This window comes from Hirundo rustica, chromosome 3 (genome assembly GCF_015227805.2).
Source record: "Hirundo rustica isolate bHirRus1 chromosome 3, bHirRus1.pri.v3, whole genome shotgun sequence".
Lineage (NCBI taxonomy): Eukaryota > Metazoa > Chordata > Aves > Passeriformes > Hirundinidae > Hirundo > Hirundo rustica.
Window position 1 is genome coordinate 2,587,012 of NC_053452.1, and position 23,699 is coordinate 2,610,710.

The following is a 23,699-nucleotide window of genomic DNA, read 5'->3' on the forward strand; positions in this document are numbered from 1 at the left end:
GGGCGGCGCGCTCGGGGGGCCCGGCGGAGCTCGGGGCGGTGCCGGTGATCGCGGTCGGTGTCGGTCCCGGTGCGGAGCCGCGTCGGTGTCGCAGCCATGGACACGCTGGGCAGGAAGGTGGTGGTGTGCGACAACGGCACCGGGGTGAGTCTCTCGCGGGCGGCGCCGGGACCCGCCCTTGCCGCCGGGGCGGAGGGGAAGGGGAAGCCGGGAGTACTCCCCCCGGACCCGGCCCGGCTTCCTGCAGGCACCGCCCGCGGGCCGCGCCCGCCCGGCCCCGCTGCCGCCACCGGGCCCGGCCGCCATCCCGGCGGAATGAATGGGCGGGGGCGGCCGGCGGCCCTCGGCCGGGTGTCCCCGTGTTCCCGAACCGCGGGGCACCGCCGGGGGTCTGCGGGGATGGGGCTGCTGCGCCCGCCCCCATCCCCTCGGCGCCCTGCTTTTACCGACGATATCCTGATTGCTTTACGTGACCCGAGCGAGGCTAGCTGTAGCAGCGAGCGTTTGGACAAAAACGCCGATTTTAAAAAATTCTGAATGAGCGCATTATGCGTTGAGCGATCAGGATGCCTCCTGTGTCTGCAGGATTATAAATGTTTGGGGGTTTAGTTGTTGGGTTTTTTTGTTTGTTGTCTTTTTGGGGGTGGGGGTTTTTTTGGCAGCTGCTGTTCAAAATAGAGCATCATCCTTTCCTTAATACCTCTCTGATCTGCTACGTACCTCCGAATTGACATTTTTTAAATGGAAGGTTTTCTCCCCATCCTTTCCACCTTCTCTGGCCTCCGTAAGCGTGCAGGCACCCGCTGGAAATCCATCCTTTTGTCAGGCTGTGAGGCACCTTGGCAGGAAGTGAAAAAGATACCATTTTAAAGCAGAAAGAGATCAGATGCTATCGGTGGATATTTCCCCTTGGTAATTATTTTAGCAATATAGGGTTTCCCCTAGTAAAGCAATATTATGTGGAGGGTTGTCTTAACCGGTGGTACATTAAGATCTCTTGAACGGCTAAAAACAAATTTTGGGGTTTTTTTATATGGACACTTGCAATTAAAATTTCTTAGGGTTTTTTTTTATAAGCCTTGGAAAGAATAGTTGAGACGAAGGATGATATTACTAGAGATTCAGCATCCTAAATTAAAGGGGTTTTCAATTAGCATCTGAAATTGTTAGAATGGTTCAGGCAGAAGAACATCATGTTTGGCAGTTCAGGGATTTGACAGTTTTGATATCTTCGTTAACCCTCATGGAGCAGAAATTATCTTTAATAGGGCTAGGGTTCAGAGCCTGTGGGCACTTCTTACCCCGTCATTTAGAAAAAGGAAAGAAGAAAAGATAACATTTTCTTGTTACAAAGGGATATGGAAGCTGCTTTCTGGTTTGCTTGGTTTTGGTTTGAGATTTTTTTGTTGTTCTTTTTTCTTTAATATTCCTATTGTGAGGCCCAGATTTAAAAGGAATAATTCAGAGCTTCATCCATTGGCATGGTCCTGTATATGGCAATAACCACTGGGTTGTAAAATGTTTAGTGCATTGGTGGTGACAGCAGCGTTGTGCCTTGGCTGGTCTCAGGTGTGACACGGCGGGTAAAAGCGATCCTTCCACTCAGATCTCCCAATCTGATTTCTTTACAACCAATGTGCCTGCTGTTAATTCCAGAGGTGTCTTGGATCCATACAATTTTTCCCTCATGCCTTGTCCCAGCAGGATATAAATAACCACAGGAGTGGAAGGTGCCTTCATGGTGCAAGAGGAGGGGCCTGTGTCACTTCAGCTTGTGCGGTTTTGGGTCGTGCTCCGCCTTGGAGCAGAACAGTTTGTGTCTGGGAGCCACAGAACTCCTTGGGTGGGAGAGCAGAGTGTCACAAGTAATTGTTAAAGTGTTTAGATTGATTTGGGATAATTGAAAGAGGATTGGGATAACTAAGCTGGACAAAAATTCCATTCAGTCAGTAAAACTTTTGAGTCTCAGCTGCATGTGGAGGTATCGAGCAGTTCTATATCATCAAACCAGTATTTTGATAATATTTTTCCTATGTGACAAGAGATGTCTTATTTCTGATATACTTAATACTTAGTATTAAGTTCTGATTTCACACTTAAAAGCATGATTGAAATTAAATCTCTTTCCAGGTGTCAGAAATCTTATAGCTAAAAAATGAAGAGTACCTTTGGAAAAATCAAGTGAATTTTTAACATTAGGCTTGGCTTTGAAATTCTCTGTTCTTGTTGGGCTGCTGTAGGACCTCTGATGTGTCAGGCTGCAGCCAATCTTTGAGGAAGAGGTGAGGGACTCGAAGGAAGTCCTTGCAACATGTAGTGTGGGTGGCAGGCAATGGCAGCTCAGAGGTCTCAAGCATTAAAGGTGGATGTTCTTATTGTTAGAGGCCAAACAGAAAGTTACTTACTGGCCTGTGAAATTGCAGTAACTGTGTTTAGGGGTTTTTTTTTTTTTTTGGGAGTTGCATCAGTGGGAAGGATCAAGCAGGGAGATCTGATAAGAATATTAGTGTTCATTTTAAAAGCCATCACGTGGCCCGTTTTGCGAGCTTCCTCATTCTTTTAGTTTGAAAGAACACTTATACATGCGAGTTCTTAGTGTTTGATGACTCAGTAGGAAGTGAAAGACTCGGTATAAAACCACAGTGAAATGGAGAAGAAACTATATATGGTAAAAATTCTTACATACATGGTCTTGCACACAGGCTGGCTAAATAGCTGTTGTTAGAACATTCAGAATGTGTAGCAAACGTGTGCAAAAACAAAGGATGATGAAGTCCTTGCAGCAGTGGGTAAATCCATGGAGTGCTCATGTTATTGTTGGAAACATGAGCATTGTACTGAAACTGTTCAATAATTGCTGTGAGGGGTGTCACAGCAAGAGGTGAAAGAGAAACAAGTGCACTGTACCTAAATTAAAGAGTTTCAAACTGAGAGTGGCAGAACAGTGAGCATTTAGTGTTGGGCCTTAGAATAGAGAAGCTGTTCCAGATTATTGCAGTTCATAACATTTACTTGAAGATTTGGAAGGATTTCCTGTAAGGGACAGTAGGGACTGATATCTTATGTTTCCTGTACCCCTTCAAAAAATCTAAAAGAATCCAAAATCTATTATTATACAGATCTGTGCGTTTACCTATTGGTAGTTTTACTGAGCCTGTTTCTTCAGCCATAGGCAATGTTAGGTCATCACAAACCTACTGAAACCAGCTGAATATTCAGGGTAATGTCAGGGAGAATGCTGCAGTGGGGATGCCCCCATTGATGGGGAAGCTGACAAAGAAGGCTCACTTGTTCTTCATTAAATTTTTATGTAGACTGGAAGGGGAAATTTCAAATTTGAAGGCAAGTTAAAGTGCTGTCCTTTCTGTCCATGGCAGAGTCTATCAAATTTTGTAAGATGTAATTTTTAAGGCTCTCTGTTCTGGCCAGAAAGAGGTGGGAAACAGAATGTGAATGTCCAAGCTTAACCTCACTCATTGCAGTTTGCATCGATTAAATCTGGTTTTGATTGTGTTTTTAGGCTGGTTGGAGAAATGACAATCTGTTTTTAAAATCAAGGATTTGTTAATTGCCAACATAGTTAATTTCCCAGGAAGATGCGTCAAGATCTTAATGCAAAAAGAGGCTGGAAGTTACTATTCATATCAAATAGTTAGAATTTTTGTGGGTTTGTAGGTCAGCAGTTTTTAGGTCAGTGTAGTTGTATGCAATTCTGAGAGGTGTTTTAAAGGTTGGCCAAGAGGCTCTGATTTTTGTGCAGTAGTTGTTTTTGGTTGCTATATAAATGCTGGGGCTTAGCAGGGTTTAAAAGTTAGAGTAGTGGAGCTTCTTGAGGGGATGTTCCAGGAGTTTAAATTGTACAGATTAATTAGATATTACTTACCCTGTTACTTCTGATACGCTGGCGTGTTCAGGTACGTGATCCAGAAGTGCTTGTGGCTGCTCTTTGCTTTCTCACAGCAGCACTGCATTCTTGAATGCGCAGATAAGATCTATACAACTCCTAGACACGCCTGCCCTTAGTATAACCAAAGGGAATTGGTAAATACTTGCCTTTTCAGAGTATTCTGGATTTGAAGTGGATTGAGTTCTGTGCACAGTGTCATTCTTCAGGCATTCCCAACGGCTCTGCCTTTGGAGGGCAAGCGCTGAAGGAGTGAAAGAAACTGAGGTCACGAAAAAGCAAAATAAAAATCCTTTCTCCCCTCTATCACCCCAGCTTTAACTAAAGTATCTCTTTGCTCTTTCTGTAACTGGCTCTCTAAAATTTCTTTCCACAACAGGTTCCCTTTTTTACTGCAGTAAGGTGAATAATTACATGCCACAGCACAAGTGACTTTTCATGTTACCGTTAGTGTAATGACAGAATTCCTCTCAGCTGCAATTAGCTGTGCTCTTTGCTGGGAAAATTGTTCCAGTGGCAGTCTTCAGACCTTGCTTCAGAAAATTCGGCGAATATTTGGAAAATTCTAGCAGGTGGCTTTTAATACAACCTGCAGCGGGTAATGACATTTTGGGACATTTTGGGACAGGGTCCCAAGGAGTCTGTGAATTGCCTGTTCTTGGAGGCTGGTGCAAGCCCTGAGCAACCTGCTCAGAATTCGGCTGTTCTGAGCCCAGCCTTGGATGAGACAGCTCCTGAGGTTCCCTCCAACCCGAGGGATCCCGTGCTGCTGGGTTACCTCTGCTGCACCTCAATGGCTGGGTAACTTTGCAGATGAAAATGGTTTTGTTCTGGCATTTTAATATAGTCCGGTATGCAAACTGTGCATCAGGAATAAAAGAGGAGTCTTCTCTGTATGAGCTGTGGGCAGAACATCAGAGTAAGATACATGACAATATCCTATCAAAATAGGATGGCTGAAGAGCATAACTTGCTGATCCCCTTGTAACTTCTTGCTGGCACGTTTAAAGTTCACAATTTACAACTGTGCTTCCTCTAGTGAGTCTATATATATTTTTAAATTGTTCAGTAAATTGTCATTGTTTTCTTATTGTGTATACTATCTTGGAACCCAGTGATATAAAGCTTCCTTTTGTATATGTTTCGGTAACAAACACTCTTTCAGAGCATCCTTTTGGTGTGAACTGCCATCATCTAAAGTTTTGATTGTGCTCCTGGTTTTAGAAATGCTTATTGCAGACTTTATCCTTAAAGGAAAGCCTCAAAATGATGAAACTTTGAGAAATCCATCTGAATTGCTAGTTCACATTTGAGCACTCTTTACAAGAGTGTGAAACTTGAATTCATGAGGTTTGGGGGCTTTTTCTGGTGTGTAATTCATTATGCTACTGTGTGCTCTAATTGGAGGTGATTTAATTAGGTTTCATTGGGTACTCATTATAAGGTGATCCATTACAAAATTACAGATTTCAGGTTGCTGGAGGACTTTTTTATAGAGTGACAGGAAATCCAAAATTCAGACATTGGACTCTTTTACACCTTGCAATGTACTTATTCTCAAAAATCTGATAGTCTTGATTCAGAAAACATTCTAGAAAATACTTTTAGTCAGTTTTAAAAATCTATGCATCATCTAAAATGTGTAAAATTGATTTGAAAGTATAAATCAAATTGGTTTCCAGTGGGCACACGATTTTAAATTTGGACTTTTAATTTTTTACCCCAAACCAGGTTTCTATGTGTAAACAGAAGTAATGCATATTCTAATGAAATGATTTCTTCCTTTTCAGTTTGTGAAATGTGGCTATGCAGGCTCGAATTTTCCAGAGCACATTTTTCCAGCTTTGGTTGGAAGACCCATTATAAGATCAACTGCTAAAGTAGGAAACATCGAAATCAAGGTAAATTTTTTGATTGTTATCTCTCCCTGACAGATAAAAAATATTTAGGGCAGCTTTTGACTTGTGTAATGTTTGGAAATGTCTTTTCCTTAACTCTCTTTTATGCTGTTTCAGTATCTCTTGATTCATTTCTGTATTGGATTTTAGCATGTCACAAACTACAAAGTTAAGAAGAGGGTAATCTAAAGCACTGGAGGCCTTCAGATAGTACACCTGAGGAGGCAGCAGGTAGGGCACGAGTGGTTCTGGGCAAAGAGGGGCTTCAAAAGCCAATATGCAGATGGTGTCAAGATTAGAAGGCAGAAATCAGACAGAAGTGACTGACTGTCAGCAAGCTGTGCTGTGGGATTTTGAGACAATGCTGAAGAACTGCTGGAGCTTCCAGGTTTTTCTGTACAGTTTGCTTTCCGCTCAGAGTTGATCATCTGTGATCTTGTATGAGATGTTAAACCTTGGCTGTGTTTGCGTTTCATTGTTTCTATGGTTTTCGTTTTCCTTTTGCTGTTGATGGACGTAGGTGCTCCACACCGGTTCGAGATGGAGAGGCTGCTTTGTCTTGGGGCGTTATTCCAAGACATGGGGGGAGAACCACTGTTGGAGAATTCGTTTTCTGAGGTCCAGGGAGCTATAATTTTTCACTTCTTTTGTAATTAGAGAGTAACACTTCAAAAGTTATTAGTTGCTTCTGTTTTATAGGCTTCGGTAAATATCTTGACCCTGCTGTGGTCACATCCTCCCTTCTTGCTTCTGGCCACACAATTCTCACCTTGTGCTGGTCATGCTGCTTGTGCAGGCATGTTGTGAGCTGCTTTAGTGAGCTGATCCAGCTGAAAATGAGGGATTTCTTGGTCAAGTGAAGTAATGGCTGCCTTACTAGACCATCGTGCAAGCTCCAGTTGGAGAGTGAGGGAGAAGCAGGCGGCAGTGCAGAACCTTAGGCCAGTGAAGGTTTAGTGGGACCACACATATACAGGATTTCAATTTTGCTTTCCTTACTGGCTCTGAGCAGCAGTTTAGGAAGAAGAAAAAAACCCAGTCCAGTCTTGTTCCTTATTTTCAGAACCCTGTAGTTGACAAGGAGGACTTGAGTTGTTGGGTTTCTGCTTCTGCATGTAATATTGTTGCAGTAGCAGAAAGCCATACAAGGAAGTCAAAAGGCTGAAAGACGCTGGAGCTTCCCAAAATATGGTTGTGGGTTTGTCTTGTTATTATCTCAGTAATGCTTTACCATGTATCAGCTAGGACAATTTAGTTGAGAGGATAGAGATCTTTCCCTTTCATAGAAGAGAGGATTTTTTTGTAAGGAGACAGAAAACATAATCCTTTCCCTAGTAAGATTTGGGAAGAGGTATTTCTTTGGGTATCATCTTGAACTTAACGTCAAGAGCCTCCTTAGAGGAGGTCCTGGTAAAGTTTTTTGAAATTATGCAGTAATTTATGAGTCTGAACTCTCCCCAAAATTCTCTTGCATGAAATCTCACTGTTGAAGCCATATTTTCTTTCCAGCTGATTCAATACAGCCAGTTTTGGTGTATTCTGATTATCTGATAATTCAATATTGTTACAAATAACAGTGCTGCATTGAAAAGATAGGAGGTAGAAGTGGGTAATTGCTATGAGATCAGCAAAAGAACCTGTAAATGATCATCTCACATACATTGCTGGTCTTCTGCTTGACCATGGATCATGTTGGTGCATTTCAAAGAGCATAAACTGTATCTAGATTCTTCTAGAAGTTTTATATCATCTGCCTATAACAGCTTGTCACCCTTTCTTAAGGACGCAGTGTATCAAGAGAAGAAATCCCTGCCACAGACACTTTGGGTTTCCCAGTAGGATAATAAAGTAGAAAGACTTGTAAAGTGTGAGTGCTGTTTTTCTTTGTGAGAATTTTGCAGATTTCCTATTTAAAAAAAAAAAAAAAAAAAGTATTTTAGCAGAGGAGTTTTATGCCAAAATTTAATTCTAGGCATACGCTGTGAGTTCTTATGGGATGAGTTTAAAACTGAGTAAAGGAAGCTGGCAAGGAGATTATCGGTTTAACTTTTGGGGGATATTAATAAGTCAGTACTAGGGAGTAGTTTTCAGTTCTTGGATATATTAAGTGAATTTTTAAGACAAAATTTAAATTTTGCAATTGTCAGAGCTAGTTATGGTCAATTGTCCTGTGCAGAGTCTTGTCTAGTTCAGATATACACTTAGCCCAGGGTAAAACTCGGCTGTTACAGAATATTTATACACAAAATCCTATTTATGAGAGATAGGAAGATGCACTGATCTTGTTTGCAGTCTAGGAAGCCTAAACACGACTTGGCCACTGACATGTAGCAATAGCTTCCTCTAAAGAGACAATTTAATCTGATGTCCTGATAATGTTAGTTTGGCCCTAACTAAACTAACTCAGATCATTTCCTGCTGTACATGCATCTCTTTTCAGCCTAATTCTACTGTGTACTTAAAATAATTTGAGAATTTCATTTAGGCCTTTTCTGACTTTCTTGCTTCTACCTTTTCTTCACCTTTCTTGACCTGTTGAAGTAGAATAACAAAATGATGGTAAGTGAGGTGCCCCTGTGCTTTTTGTTTACCATTTTTGCTTGATGAGACCTAGTAGCTGTTATGTTATTTTTTAAATGCTATTCATTGTTTTGTCTTGTCTTACATTTTACATTTGAACACATACTTATTTTGGACATCGTTCATTGCTTTGGTTTACTGGCAACTAATTAATGAGAGAATGTTATGTATTGTAACCTGTAGTTTTGCAAGATGCAAGAATAACCTTGAAAGATCAACATGAAAGATCAACTCAGCATCTTTAACAGTAGAAATTGCTCTATTTAACATTACAAACCAAGAGTTTGAAGAAACATTCAGATTGCAGTTAGGCAGATACTACTGAGTGCTGAAGTGGTGGAAACATTGGGTGCCACAATACTGATCCCTCTGCAAGTTTGGTTGTGTTGTCCTTCTTCCTCTGCAACTGCCAAGTGTATGTGTTTGTTAGTGTGCTAGTGCTGTTTTCTCAAGAGAGAACAATTGTTCTGCCCTTTAGCTTTGTTTTAAAAGGATGTGAAAGTTCTGTACAACTTTCGCTTTGCACCTTTGAATAGCGGCGTTTCCTGGGCTACGTCCCGTTGGGCAGCTCAGAGCCTCAAAGAGCGGCGCACAGAAAATTCTGATTCTTCTAACTGGTAGAGTTTGTCTCATCTTAAATTCTCCTGAGTAACGTGGCTACATGGTGGAGTTCTCACAGTATGGTTTCACCAGAGTGCTTTTGATGGGAAGTGTTGGAGTCTTGACGTTTGTCTTCTGTACGGTCGAGAGCTGAAGCGTGATCTGCTGTGCGAGGGAAAACAAAACACCTTGTCAGGGAGAGGGGGTGAAAGAGGAGTGGTTTCACTTAAACTATTTTCAATTAACTTCCTTTTTATATAGTCAACAGCAACCTCCTAGGCCACTTCTAAAACAGGCATTACAAACCGGATGCCAGATTTTTTTCTTGTGCATCTTTTTTTTTTCCCTGGCATTGAACAGTAGGTTGAGTAACCCTCACTTCCACTGTGCTGCAGCAAACTGCAAACTGTTGTGGCATATGTTTGGATGAAGAGCAGCTGTTTTTTGTTGGTTTTTTTTTTTTTTTTTTTCTTTTCCTCCTCCCAATTAATATCATTATGGACACAGAGCTAATGGTACCTAGAAATACGTTCTTACAGCCTGAGTACAAGTGAGTCAGTTTAGGCTTCTTCAGGAAAGTATGGGCTCTAACGAGGAGCAAAGATGAGATGTTACTGTGCATACTTCCTGTGGGAAATACGTGGGAAAGGAGAAGATGTGATGCTACTAATTTGAATGTGCAATGTTTGCATAACTAACGTTAATAAACAGATTGCTTAATCAGTGTGAAATGACTACACAGATTGCATTAGTTGGTTGTGTTTGTGCAAGAATGCATTACTGGGGTTTCTGGCTTGGGTCTTTTGGCAAGGAACAGACGAGGTTATGTTTTATATTCAGATGTGTCTCTTCACACCCTATTGACACAGGCAATATGTAAACCATTGTTTCTTTTAATGTCTGGTGTGGAATTTATAATCTCTTATTTGCTTTTGCTCCTGTTCGGTATGCTTATTCACCACTCATTATTCCTTTTTTGGTATTGTGCACAGAAATTTGCAACATGCATGGAAAAATATTCTGCCAATCCCACCTACTACCCTTATGTGCTGTTTTGCATCTCGGCTCTTAGAAATTAGTATTTGTTAAAATAATTTTGGAGGTGTCACTGGAGAAACATCTGTACTTAAAAAGTCTTTGTAATCTCTAGCTCTAACAGGGTTTATTGGTTTCTTTAAGGTTAATTGAAAAAAAATCAAATTAATAATGTTTATTTTGGAAGAGCTTTGGGATGGGTAAGAGCCAAATTTAAATATTACATGAAATATATTCTACTTCTCTCCTAAGTACCTGCAAATGGTTCAAAAATGTGGGCATTGTTTAAGAGCACACCTGGACTCAGGCTGAAGCAGTTCACTGTCATTCTTGAGGAGACTGGTGTTTGTAACACTGACACATTTCTGTGTTAAAATTTTACAGGATCTGATGGTTGGTGACGAAGCCAGTGAGCTGCGATCAATGCTGGAAGTGAATTATCCCATGGAGAATGGCATAGTTCGAAACTGGGATGACATGAAGCACCTTTGGGATTACACGTTTGGACCAGAAAAACTTAACATTGACACAAAAAATTGTAAAATACTACTCACAGAGCCTCCCATGAATCCGACTAAAAACAGGGAGAAGATTGTGGAGGTATGTGTGTCTAGTGGGAGCTGATACACGGTCATTGGAGCACTGCTGAGAGATTCCTTGTTCCAGCAGCACGTAGTGACTGTCTGAAGTAAAGCAGTTCTGTTCCCTACCCAAAACCCCTTCTCAGCCATGGGCATGAATGCTACCGTGCTTAAACTCAAACCAGCTGATCTCATTCACAAGCTGTAAGCAGGCTTCTTGTCTCAAGCATTAATTGCAGCATTAAAGCACAGAATTGGAAATACACATACCCAGGATACGTTGATTACTAGCTGTTGGATGAATGTTAATTACTTTAAATGACTTGGACTTGTATAAGCCAGTAACGCAGAGGAGATTGGAGCTAGATGATGCTTACCAGATGGAGCAGTGCTGTTGGAGGTAGTTGAGATGAAGGTGTGATGGCAACCAGTGCACTAATCTCCAATTAGTGCTAGGGATTATCAATGAAAGCCTTCTAAGAAGGAAAGCCTGGCTCTTGCATCCTCAGTCTCAGGGTGCTGCCCTGGGTGATCTGAGCTCCAGCTGAACCTTGTATTCAGTGTAGGTTGTCAGATATATATTGTTTAGCTCCTGTACATGTGATGAAGACTCTGGTTTGAAGAGCAGTAATGTTTATGAGAACAGAATGTTTAGTTTTCTGTTTTGTTGATTTTTTTTCTCATAAGCATCGTAGGTATTTTCAATTAATATAAGTTTGAATATCAAAGTTTATATATATATATATTTATTTCCCCAAATTCATTGCTTAGTTTGTTAAGAATTTACATTTATCATCACGTTTCCTTTGAAATCCTTTTGATGTCACAGCTACAGTAGTGCCTTCTGCAACTTGGCAGTGAATACATTTGCACTAATCCTTTCTTCCAGGGACCAGGGAACAAATGAAGTCTAGCAAAGTTGGGAAAACTTGAATGAAAAAAAAAATCAGACTGTGCAATCTAAATTCAACTTTTTTTTTAAAGCAATTGTGGACATTAGAGTCCTGTGACCTAAGTATCAGGTAATGCAACACTGGTAATATCATGTCCTGTGTATCAGCCAGCTGTGGTGTGATAGGCAGAGCAGGTTATTCTGGGTGGCCTCCACGTGGTAGGAATGGCTCTATTTCCTGTCCAGGCTTCTTTGCTTTTCAGTTGTCAACAACAGTATTCTTGTTTCTGTTTTCCTGATAAATATGAAAGGATGGATTTTAGCTATTCTCGTGCCAAGTAATTTTATACCAAAAGTTCAAGAGTCTAGTATGGCCTCTGAATTCTGATGGAATATTTGCATTGCTCCTTTTGCCTTTTTAACACCACCCCAGAGACCACAGATGCTTAATCATGATGCAGAGGATCACTGAGAACTAGAATCCATTTTTGTAAATTTAAATCTGAGTTACACAGAAGCTCACTGTTTCTATTAATGGCTTTAATGGAACACAATGTTATGAGAACTTGCAATATTTAGTTTAACTGCAATGTATTTATACTCCTTCCATTTTTGACATGGCCTCCTCCTTTCCAGGAAGGCAAGCCCAGTATGAGGCAGAGGACTGAATGAAGATACTTTTTAAAGCCTGCAGTAAATATCATAATATCTCTGCATTTTGGGATACAGTGCAGTAGCATTTTAGAAGAAAAGCTCAGTCATCTGGACCATATAATAGATAATTCTGTTTCCAGTAATTCTCTCTCCTCATTTCGTCCCTTTGTCAGTCACTTCATCTAATCCAACCTAGGATTTCTTATATATTTTTCCCAGTTTTTAATTTTTCCTTTCTGTACCCAGTTAGAACATCACTTTGTAGGTAATCAAAAATTTTCTGTTATGTGAAGAAGAATCTTTTCAGGGAAACGTTTTGCTCAGTATTTATATCTTAAGGTTTGTTAACATACATGCCCTTTGTTGAGGCATTTTCCATGTCAAAGAAATGGAAATGCAGAGGAGAATGCATTTCTTTTTTCTTGAAAGAAAGAATGACAACACCCCCAAATGTTATAAAAGGTTTTGTACCAGCCTTTAGGGTTTGATACATATGAAGGCAGTAACTAGGGCCATTTGAATATTGATTTTGTTGTATGAAGGTGGTAATTTCAGATTTTTCTTACATTATTTTTTCATTTAATAAGCACTCAGGTTGTTTGAAAATATCTTTTGGAATAGTGTTGGGTTTAGACAGTGACTACTCAAAGGGGATCTATTTTGAGTTGCTGCCCTTTCAACTGTTCCCTTTCTGTTCCTTTTCACACTGTTCTAACGGAGGAGGTTCTTTAAATAGTTCAGAATTCTAAAAATGTCAGGCATCAGCTTTTTTCTTCAAAAATATTTAGCTATCTTTTACTTGAGCTGTGGGAGCAGGATTCATTCAGTTTCTAATCCTAAAAGTTGCAGAGAAGGGTTCAGAAGGCTGCAGGGTAGCAAAAGCAAAACCTCTGTATGCGTTGGAATAATCAGAGTTCATCCATTTTTCCTGGTAAAGCTTATTGAGGGGAAAACTACTGTACAGCATGATTTCTTTACTTGGCCTTTTCTTGTGTTCAGGAAGAAGACAAGATCCTATAAACTCTACATCCTTTAATCTTGGCCTGCTTCTTAACTGAAACTAGTTCAGTGATTAGGAAAACCTAGTGTTCAAGACAAGGAGTTGCTTTTCCTGTTTCAGTATGAGTTCTGCAAACCTGCAGTTTTCTCTCTGTAGTGGATTTTACACTGAATTTCAAAGTTTGTCATTGATTGCCCTTTAAAGAAGGGAAGAAGTGGTCCAGATCCAGAGAACAACCTGTGATAGTGGGCTTATTCTAGACTAAGATATGAAGGAGTCTGGTCTTTATTTGACACAGTGTGCAGTTGTACAAAATCTGTGTGGCTTAATATGAAGAATGAAAAATGCCTGAACTTGGTTTTAAAGCATACATCTTAAACAAACATTTTATTCCCAAGTCACACTTCAGTAATGAGCTGCTTGGCTGGTCTACAAGTACTGCCTCCCACTCATTAAGCACTTTGGAAAAGTGAAAATTTGTGTAAAGCTGCAAAAATCGATGTGTGGGTTTCTTATAAGTATTTGCTTTTGTTGCTTGACGGAGGTGGAATATTTCATCTGGCTTGTCTGGTGTGAACAGGTGAGGTACAGAACTGAATGTACTCCTGACTGTCCCAAAGCACATAGGTCTCTGATGTTCATGTACAATCTGTGTGATGAATATCCTTGGGAAGTGTTTTTGATTAGTAAAAATTCTAGAAATACAGTTCCCAAACACCAGTGCGGTTTCTTGGAGGTATTTGGCCTGTTTTGGAAGCTGATTTTTGCCTTCATCTTACAGGTTATGTTTGAGACGTACCAGTTTTCTGGGGTGTATGTAGCAATCCAGGCTGTTCTTACCCTGTATGCTCAAGGTAGGCAAAAATTAACCTAAAGTTTCTTAAATTTCCAGATGTGTCGCTGAGCCAAAGCACTAACATGGCATCGCTGGGTCTTGGGCTTAGTTCCATGCTGTTCTCTAAGGAAGCTCAGCTCTGACTAACAGCTTGCTTTTTTCTTTTGAGGAACTATTGATAGGTACCTCTGTTGGTGTTATTTTCATGGATAAATGCAAAAACCTGGTTCCTCAAAACTCTTCCTGTTTCAGGGTGTAATCGTTTTGCCTGTGGCATCAAGTGTTAATGGCTTACTTTGGGTTTTCTGAAAAAGGAAGAACTTCTTTCCATGAGCAAGAGAGTGATTTCAAGAAGGGGCTCATGTAACTTTTGCACGATTTTCAGGGGGAAAAACAATTGAATAAAAAGTTGAGTCTTTTGCTGTAGATAAACTAAATTGAAATGGTCCTCAGCTTGAGCAGAAAATTACAGATTGACTGAATTCAGTGGAAATTCTACCATCGACTTCAATCCATCTAGGATTTTAAGAAGCTTCTCAAGCACATCAGTTCCAAAACCATGACTCCTTGCATCTGTTTGTTGGTGTCTTGGTGTATTTAGTTGTCACATAGCAGGATATAAATATCCATGTCCATTAGCTTGTGGCTGTAGTGTCTCTGTCCAGACAGTGGGGTACTGGAAAGGTGGCTCTGCCGCACAAGTCAATATTAACTACTTGAACCAAAACCACTTTTGCAGACCTGAATATTAATTTTATTTGCTGCCATCTGTGCTATTACATTTTTTCCCCTTGGTTTTTGTTTGGTTTGATTCCTTAAAAATATTTAATTAACTGACATCTACAGTCTTAAATTCTGCTGTAATTGTACATGTAGCTTACTGTGTGGAGCTCAATTACTTTGGAATAACAGAATGTGAGACAACTTGGAGCAATCTGCAGTGTTTCTACATACCATCATCTAAAACAAAGCTGAAGACCTTCTAAGATATAAAAATCAAGGGGCACATAAATCAAACATTTGCTTTTGAAAAGTAAAAAAGTCCTTTAAAACATCCTACTTATTTATATTACTTCAAACACTAAAGTAATGGCTAAAGTTACATAGGGATGTGCCTCATTTCAGTGCATCACACTTCTGAGGTCTCTCCTTTCTTGTTTTGGGTAGTTTGTGAGAAACTATAAAACTGTTTCCTGATCAATTTGCACCATTGATTTTTGCCTCTTAAGTACAGAAATGTCTGTTTCTACGTGTTCATGGTATCTGTTTTGTATGCCTTAGAATTTAATAGTTTCTGGTATACCTTCTTCATGAGAGTTGATTTTTTTAATTATGTAAGTGGATCTCATTCAGTCTAATTCCACTTATGTGAGGAAATATTAGGCGTGTACTGTATAGTCCAAATGTTCTCTACCTTATGAAAATACTTGGGTTTTTTGAAGTAAAAATCAACAAGTCCTAAGAATTTTAACAAAGTAAACCTGTGGCTTGAATATCTCTAGATTTCTTCATATTTCAGAAATTAATAAAAAGTTGCACAACTGAATCCAGTGGATGAACTTGTGCCCCAATAAGCATTTAATGAACGTAGATACTCCCTTTAATTAGAGTGCATTTTAAGATGTCAAAACGCCACATAAAATTGTGTGCGGTCGAGTTCTAAACATCTAGGTAAAAGTAATGCTTGTTAAAAAAATGTATGAAAGCATTTGTTACTACGAAAACCTGAAGTTTGATACCTACTGATGACTGGGGGAAGAGAGGTTGCACCAGTTTACAATGAAAAATCCCATCTTAACCTCGCTGCTGCTCCGCTCTCTTTATGAAAGTGCAATAAAAGTTGTGCTTCCCTCCTGTTCTTTTAGGTTTGCTGACTGGTGTTGTCGTGGACTCTGGAGATGGTGTGACTCACATTTGCCCAGTTTATGAAGGTTTCTCCCTCCCTCACCTCACAAGACGGTTAGATATCGCTGGGAGGGACATCACTAGGTACCTCATTAAGGTAAGCTGGGAGAGGGAGGAGCGTTTAAGGTTGAAGTTGGTATCTGTGGTCTGTTGGCTCAAGTCAAAATCCCTTGATGGCATGAAACCACTCTATTTTTCCCCTTTATTATTCATATGTTAATTACATTAACAACCACTGTATTCTCTTGTGTTGCTTCAGTCTATTCTTACTGTGTTTCCTCATCTAAATCACGTGTGATGATGCTGATGTTATTCAGTATCACATTTTCTTAGTGGCAATCTTGTAGGAAGGGAATTTATTCCCTGTTTGAGATGGAAAAGCTTGAAAGTTGATTTTCTTCATACCTAAAGTGAAAGCTAAATTGTATTCTCTCAGTTCTACTCATCTGTTTTCAGAATGAATTCCTTATAGTGTGGAAAACAGTGTAGCGATTCCTTCCTGATTATTAAATGAGAGAGGATGTTTGACAGGCAATTCATTTGTTTGGGCGTTTTAAATATAACCAACATCCTAGATTGACAGACCTTATGGTTAAACTGGAAGATGGGAATGTTCTGAAGTGAAGTTGTAAAGATAAGAATGATTTTGGTTTTTTTATCATTTGTCTTTGTGCTGGAAGTTTTAATGATGAAGAAAACTTCCCATTTGGAGTAATGCTGCTGCTTTTCTGGGGATAATGGATACGCTGGGACGGATTTGTCTTGATACCCAAATTAGCAGCTAAAAAAGGGAGGTGAACAGAGATATATGTTTAAATGTACCCCTCTAACGAGAGATCTGTTGCTCTCACTTCCTGCTCACCTGCTGTGTTCCCTCCAGCTCCTCCTGCTGCGAGGTTACGCTTTCAACCATTCTGCTGATTTTGAGACGGTTCGCATGATCAAGGAGAAGTTGTGTTACGTGGGCTACAACATCGAACAGGAGCAGAAGCTGGCACTAGAGACCACAGTTCTAGTTGAATCCTACACGGTGAGTGTCTTGAAACAGCTTTCCTTTTCCTAAACTTCCTTAAATTCAGTTATTCTTGGTGGTAGCTCACCTCTCAGCCTGTAGAATCAAATGAATAATTTCTGGGAAAATCTTCTGCAGGTTTTTTTTTTTTCTTTTCAGATTTTCTGTAAGACTTTTTATTCATTCTTGTCATTGTAGCTCTTAGATCTTTTAAATTTGAATATTATGGTACAGGAATTTGTAGAGAAAGTGGGCTTATTCTAGCACATGGAATTGTTTCAGCTTCATCCATGCAGCAGCAAGACGTGAGACTGATATCTGGTGTCAGGAAAGGTAAACTTGCTCTTGGTGGAAACTTTGTGATCACAATTGGAAAAACTTGCAGAAAAACATTACTCTTGCTGTAAGATAATATTTTAAATTGATGCTAGGAGTCTGGTAGGTCAGTATCGATATGTCTGGTCCCTGATGTCTCCTCCAAGTGAATTGCAGCATGATTAAAGCATTTGTACATTCTTTCAGTACTGCTGAACGACTTCTTGCAGTGCTGACAACTATCAACAATTTCCTGTGTTAAAACATTTGGGAGCAATGTAGGTCATTTCCTCTTGAGGTTTTTTTTAGCATTCAAGTGGCTAAAAGTAGTCTTTTCAATGGTGCTGTTTCTTCCCTAGCTCCCAGATGGCAGGATTATCAAAGTTGGTGGAGAACGGTTTGAGGCACCGGAGGCTCTCTTCCAGCCTCACCTAATCAATGTTGAAGGGGTTGGTGTGGCTGAATTGCTGTTCAACACCATCCAGGCTGCTGACATTGATACCAGGTAAGAGCAGAGCGTTTAAATCCTTGGTCTGAGTGCAGGGGTGATGTAAGAACTGTTTTCAGAATAACAACTTTTGCTTTAGACATTAATTTGTGCTCCTGGGAGAAGGGTGTATGCTGAGAGTGGGGCTCAGGCTGAACTTTCGGAGCTTAACAGGTTGTCTGGAAACTTTCGATGAGAATGAACAAAGATAAAATCTTGAAAGCACAATATTTTTTTTTTATTTCTGCTTTCTGGGAAAACATGGGCATGAAATTGTGCAGTCTGGCTTTGTGCAGTGACTGTTTTTTAGATCTGCGTTTACTCCCCTATCTGTACAGGTACCTGTTGTAGTACAGAGTAAACTACACAACACTACAAAGACTATTTTTTGGGTTTTTTTGGTCAGGTCTGAATTCTACAAGCACATTGTGCTGTCCGGAGGGTCCACCATGTACCCTGGGCTGCCTTCACGGCTGGAGCGGGAACTGAAGCAGCTCTACCTGGAACGAGTTCTGAAAGGAGACGTGGAGAAACTCTCGGTGGGTATCGGGTGTCTGCAGCAGCCGGGGGGCGCAGAGGCTTCCCGGGAATCCCCACTAGAGGGAACCAAGTGGTCAGAAATGAGGGAAGCTGCGGGTGGCTCTCCCTGCAGCTTGCAAAATCCCTGTCCATCTTCCTCACACCCCTGCCTTTGCTTTGTTCACACTTGCAGTAAAGTTACCTTCTAGATCCTGCTACTGGCAGGTCATTCCTGGAGTCTTGGGTTGATTCGAGTGTAAAATAGGCTGATAAATACCAGGACACAAACTGTAATGTTGGTTAAACAAATCTAAGGAGTTTCTGTGCCTTAAAGTTGTCATTGAGCAAAATTTTTTTTTTTTTTTTTATTCTGTGAAAGTTTTGGTTCATACTGCAAGTGAAATACTCAGAAGTGAGAGGGGCTAGAGTTCCAGCACACTTTCAGGTGGAATAAGTTTCCCTTTTCCATTGGTGACTGTGATAAGGAAGGAACACAGCCACACACATTACAGAGTGTTGTACTGTGAATTCCTTTGAGTGGAATGGTGAATTGAATGGATTTGAACTTCCCTGGTTCTTAGTACAGTGTTCTCTGAAGGTCTCCTGTGGAATGACTCAATTGTACAGAATGTTTTACATCTGAGACAGTATTTCAGTCATAGCTTTGTTCTCATTTTTGCTCTTGAAGTTAGAGTTTTAGCACTGAAGAAGTTAAGGGAATATTTGTTAGTTAAGCTGCTTTAGATCTTGTAAATTGGTATAATTCTAAAATATTTGTGATTTGATGATCTGGTTACTTCTGATAATTTTAGCCACCAAAAATTAAGAATTACTTCACTTTTAATAGTGTTCCTGAAATGCAAAAATTGGGTCTTTAATTTTCTGTCAGTATTCTGAATCCTGGGCTTTTTGTTGATACACCCAAAGTACAATTTTGGGGCAAATGTCAGTAGCTGTGTGTAATTTCCAATGCAAAGTCACTACTTTACTTCGGTTGCTCAAGCTGGAAGCTCGCACCGAGTGCCCTGTGCTTAACATTTCAGTTTTTCAGTTACATTTTTCTCGCTAGACGGTTTCCACTTCATTGTTCCGGTGAAAAGCCCGATTTTATTTTGCGAGCCTTCGTTTCAAGAATCCCAGTAACAGCTCCTTTAATTTTTTTTTTTTTTTATTCTCAGAAATTTAAGATCCGGATCGAAGATCCCCCTCGTCGGAAGCACATGGTGTTTCTGGGCGGTGCCGTTCTAGCAGACATCATGAAAGACAAAGACAACTTCTGGATGACTCGACAAGAATACCAAGAAAAGGGAGTGCGTGTGCTGGAGAAGCTTGGTGTGACTGTTCGATAGATCCCAAAGCTTGTTCCCATCACATGTCTAAAGCTTTTTTCTTTCATTGCCAATCTCTGAACTCACTCAGCTACATGCTATGGAAGGGCCTGGCTCTGGCCTTTTGACCCAAACGTCAGGTTTTGTTCTGGTTTCTTGGGGTAGCTTTTGTTAAATGTTTCTTAATGTGGCTCAATTTGACTATTAAATTTGACCACTTCCCCGCAAACAAAACGGAGCGAGAGCAGCCTGTCTACTTCATTGTTCCCTCCCAGTAGGCAATTGGGTAATTCTGGTAGGCTTTTTCTTCTGGGTTTATTGCTGTAGTCCTGCTAGCTTTTGTCTCTAGTTTACAAAGGGTTGTGTGCCTTTTTTAGCATAAGAAAACCTTTAAACAAGAGTTTTTGCTATTGGATCATTGTGGTGGTTATCTTTGCATCTTTATGCCTCTACATAAAGGTTTTTTTTTTTTTTTTCTTTCCTGCAATTAGGAATTAAACATTGTTAAAAACTAGTTGAAGTAGCTGGAATGACTTTAACACGCTGTTTCGATGTGATGTGGCTTCATAAGCACTGCTGCCTAAACTGGCTTCTGAGGTGGTTCATCCTTAAAAGGTGGTGGTGGGGCCTTCAGACTGTATTTCACTAAGTGGGAATGTACAGTTGCCACGAACGGAGAAACACCTGATGTTCTGGCAAGTGTACATTTGTGGCCTTAGGTGTCCTTTTTTTTTTTTTTTTTTTTTTTTTTTCCTGGAGGGAGGAGACAGGTTTGAGCTGTGTTTTTTTGGTTTTTTGGGTTTTTTTTTTGTTGTTGTTGAGGGACAGCTGGGGGTGGTGGGGGTCAGCCTGACCAAAAATGCCTCTTTTTGTAACTAAATTTTGGTACCGTGTTGTCTCGGCACAAGACGCAAGAAGCAAGAATGTTAAATGAGCTATTGTGTAATTGTTGAAGAAACTTAGATATGCTGAGACAGGAGCCTCTAAACTTATTGAAGAGATTTAATACTTTCAGAAATGCTTGTGAAAACTGTAACTACAGATGTTTAAAGCCCCAGAACTAAGTTTTAAAAAGTCTGATGTTTTAAGTGCTTGTATGTACATCAGAAGCACTCCCATTAAACTTTACAAGTATATTAACCTAGTGCCAAGTAGTTACTGCAAATGAATATTTCAATGACCAGTGTTTATTGCAGCAAGCAGATATTTATAAACAACCAGTGGCAGTAGGTTATAAAGAATGACTTATATTTGTTCCAGTTAAGAATAATATTGGAGTAGAAGATGTTGGTTGGTAAATAGCCACAATTCATTTTATCCAGTCTTGATTTTTGATACTTAACATGGGATGGGGAAGGAAGTGAAAACCAGTGATGAAAATGCTGTTTCCAGAAAGTACATTAAAGCTGAGTTATTCTAAAAAATAGAAGTTGTCACTAGTAATTATCAGCCACCTTCTCTGAGTATAGTTGCCTGTATTTTTTTTTTCCTACTAGCAGACTGGTAACTATCATTGCAATAAAATCTGCCTTATATTCAGCATAGCAAAAACTGCTTGCATACAAATGCTAGCTAGACTTAGTTCTACTTTGCTTTCCATAGAAATATTGTATTACTTCTTACTGGTTTTCGAAGCCTACCATAACATTTAAGCATAAGGAAGTCAAGATCTGCTCTTGATCTTCCAAACCTTGGAATGTATGAGAGACGCTTACATATACTTGCCATTGGTCTACATCTTTACATTAATAATTGACCCCAGAAACATGGAAATATTAAACTCCCTTGGACTCTGAAAAATGTGCTTCCTTTCTGAATTGAGCAGACAGCTTCCTTTGGCTGAGCGAGCCAAAGGGGCAGGAACCACGTCTGCATTTCTTTAATAACAAGACAGTCACTCTAGTGTTGCTAGTAATGACCATTTAATTATAGGTGGGTGGGGTTTTTTGCAGCTATATTTGCTCTTAACTTGAACAATACGAATTTACAGGCATGCCGGTCGTGCCCTCAGTGCATGCACTTAAGCAGTTACTAGATTTTTGGGGACATGAATGTAAGGGGTACTCTGAATTCCTGTAGTCTTCTAAACATTTAATACACAAGACTTAAAAATGCTGTGGGCTTGCTTTAGAGCTATGATTTCTCATGTGACTGTCTCTGGGCTTTTCAGACAGTGTTGGGAATCATGGAAATAAACCAAAGAATGACTTAAAAACTTTTTTTTTTTTTTTTTTTTTTTAAATGACAATCTGTCATGTGGTTTTTCAAATCTAAACCTTGACCCTGCAACCCCTTTTCTTAACCATCTTCTCCCCTGTCCACTGGCTTCACTGAGGTATGCGCATGTTTGAGTAAAGGTTTTGGAATTTGGCCCCTTCGCTAGAGAACTTCACAGCACCATGAGTAATAAATGTCAGTTGATTGTGCAGAATCCTGGGTTTCCATGGAAACCATGTATATATTAAAAAAAAAAAAAAAAAAAGGCAACTAGCATTTTAAATTAACTGTGATCATGGATTCGGAGGAACACGTTCGTAATCCGAACGCTGAACGGGGTGTTCCAGTTGTGCTCAGTGTGGTTCTCCGTGTATGTGTTTGCACACACCACAGAGTGTTGTGTGTGTGTTCTCTCAGCTGACAGCTTCAATACTGCTATGAAAGCAATCTGGTTTTAAAGTTTTTGGTTTTTTTTTTTTTTTTTGAAGACCAAATAACTTGAATTGTATTTGCAAAATGCTTCAGCTCCTATAAAATTAGAATAGAAGATGCCGCATCAGTTGTAAGTTTTTTGGGAACATCCTATTTTTAATGTTAAGCTGCTTCAAACCCTCCCCTCCCCCAGTGTTCTAGGATGTTAACCAATGTAACACAGATGGCTTTTTATACAGTTCTGAATAATGTTAACACACAACACTGGTTGAGACCATGAATGGAAATAAACATCTATTTAAATTGACAGGTCTTTTCAATACAAAAATAAAATCAGATTTTTTTCAAAGTAGATTATGTTTGCTTTGTTTCCTTTGGGAAATCACAGTTCTGTCAGTTTTTCTCTAACTTAACTTCCATCACAAAACCATCATGAGCTGCTTTTGCTGAGGAAATCTGACATGACAAAATAACACATTGTCTCTACTTATTGCTGTCATACTCCATCCTTTAGCCAATACTCCAATCCCTCAATCCTTTTCTTTAAAAAGAGAAAATCCTTGTCCTTGGACAGGAATCTTTTTCTAGTTCAACCTCCATACCCCAACATGGGAAGAGCCCTCGACTTGTATTGACCTCAGCATCCTTGGCTAAGCACAGGAGCCACATCGTGATGCCCTGTTTAGGAAAAATCTCCTTGGCATTGTGAATTCATGTGCTATTTCACCTGCATCCCTCATTTTAATTGAGAGAAAAAGTGCCTGTGGGATTGACCTGTAGCTTTTAGAAGGACTTGAGTGGATTAGTGGCTGGTCCACCGCTCATGATGCATTTATCTGGCTTTTGAAATGAGCTCAACCAGCTCCTTCCCCCAGGTCATTGCACATGCTGTGCTGGAGGAATGTTCCCCAGGCATCTTGTTCCTGGTAGGATAATGGGTTTGTTTTTCTTAGATGGAACCACTACGTGCAGTTTGGCCCTGGGTGCATCTGCCTCAGTGACTGGGTCAAACACTTGTCATCTTAGGGACAGACGCAGATAGACAGGATTTAAATAGATTAAAAAAAAAAAAAAAAAAAAAAAAAAAAAAGCAAGGCCACCCTTAACCCCAAATATGTGTTTCATCACTGCATTCCTGGGAAAAAATAAATACATCTGGCTATACCTCTGCTCAGTACTAATTCATGGTCCCTGCTCCTCCCCTTTCGCTTGTTTTTCCTGACATGGCTTTTGTGTGGAAAGGACTAAACGCAGTTCAGTAGACATTTGCTAGTCAACTTCTTCAATAGTGAATTCCTCCCTGTGGGCACTTCAGCTATTTTCCACAAACAAGTGTCTTTAGCTGTTCCAAAACTGTGGAAGATTTAGTTTCGAGGCGTTGTTTGGGGGCGGGGGTTGGTTGGTTGGTTTGGTGTGTTTGGGAGGGTGTTTATTTTGGTGTGGTTTTTTTTTTGTTTTGTTTTTTTGTTTTTTTTTTTTAATCCAAGTATATCTGCTTCTATATT

The 23,699-nt window shown here is 40.0% G+C and overlaps 1 protein-coding gene across 2 annotated transcripts; it reads left to right on the plus strand.

The window, feature by feature from the left end:
- On the plus strand, positions 1 to 22,544 carry ACTR2 (actin related protein 2). Of its 2 annotated transcripts, XM_040057875.2 has the most exons (10): positions 1 to 144; positions 5,695 to 5,805; positions 8,347 to 8,361; positions 10,402 to 10,617; positions 13,926 to 13,998; positions 15,845 to 15,981; positions 16,765 to 16,914; positions 17,571 to 17,716; positions 18,105 to 18,237; positions 19,396 to 22,544. In XM_040057875.2, exons 1-10 carry the CDS (start codon positions 97 to 99, stop codon positions 19,564 to 19,566), a joined length of 1,200 nt encoding a protein of 399 aa, XP_039913809.1. In that variant the 5' UTR covers positions 1 to 96; the 3' UTR covers positions 19,567 to 22,544. The 2 variants fall into 2 exon arrangements, with proteins under 2 accessions (XP_039913809.1, XP_039913810.1); XM_040057876.2 differs by lacking the exon at positions 8,347 to 8,361.
- The last annotated feature ends 1,155 nt before the right edge of the window (positions 22,545 to 23,699 follow it).

Excerpts from the sequence above, each read along its gene's own strand:
- ACTR2 (XM_040057875.2), top strand. The coding sequence starts at position 97 with ATGGACACGCTGGGCAGGAAGGTGGTGGTGTGCGACAACGGCACCGGG. Across the intron at positions 145-5,694 it reads TGTGCGACAACGGCACCGGG|TTTGTGAAATGTGGCTATGC; the intron begins GTGAGTCTCTCG and ends CTTCCTTTTCAG. Across the intron at positions 16,915-17,570 it reads TTCTAGTTGAATCCTACACG|CTCCCAGATGGCAGGATTAT; the intron begins GTGAGTGTCTTG and ends TTTCTTCCCTAG.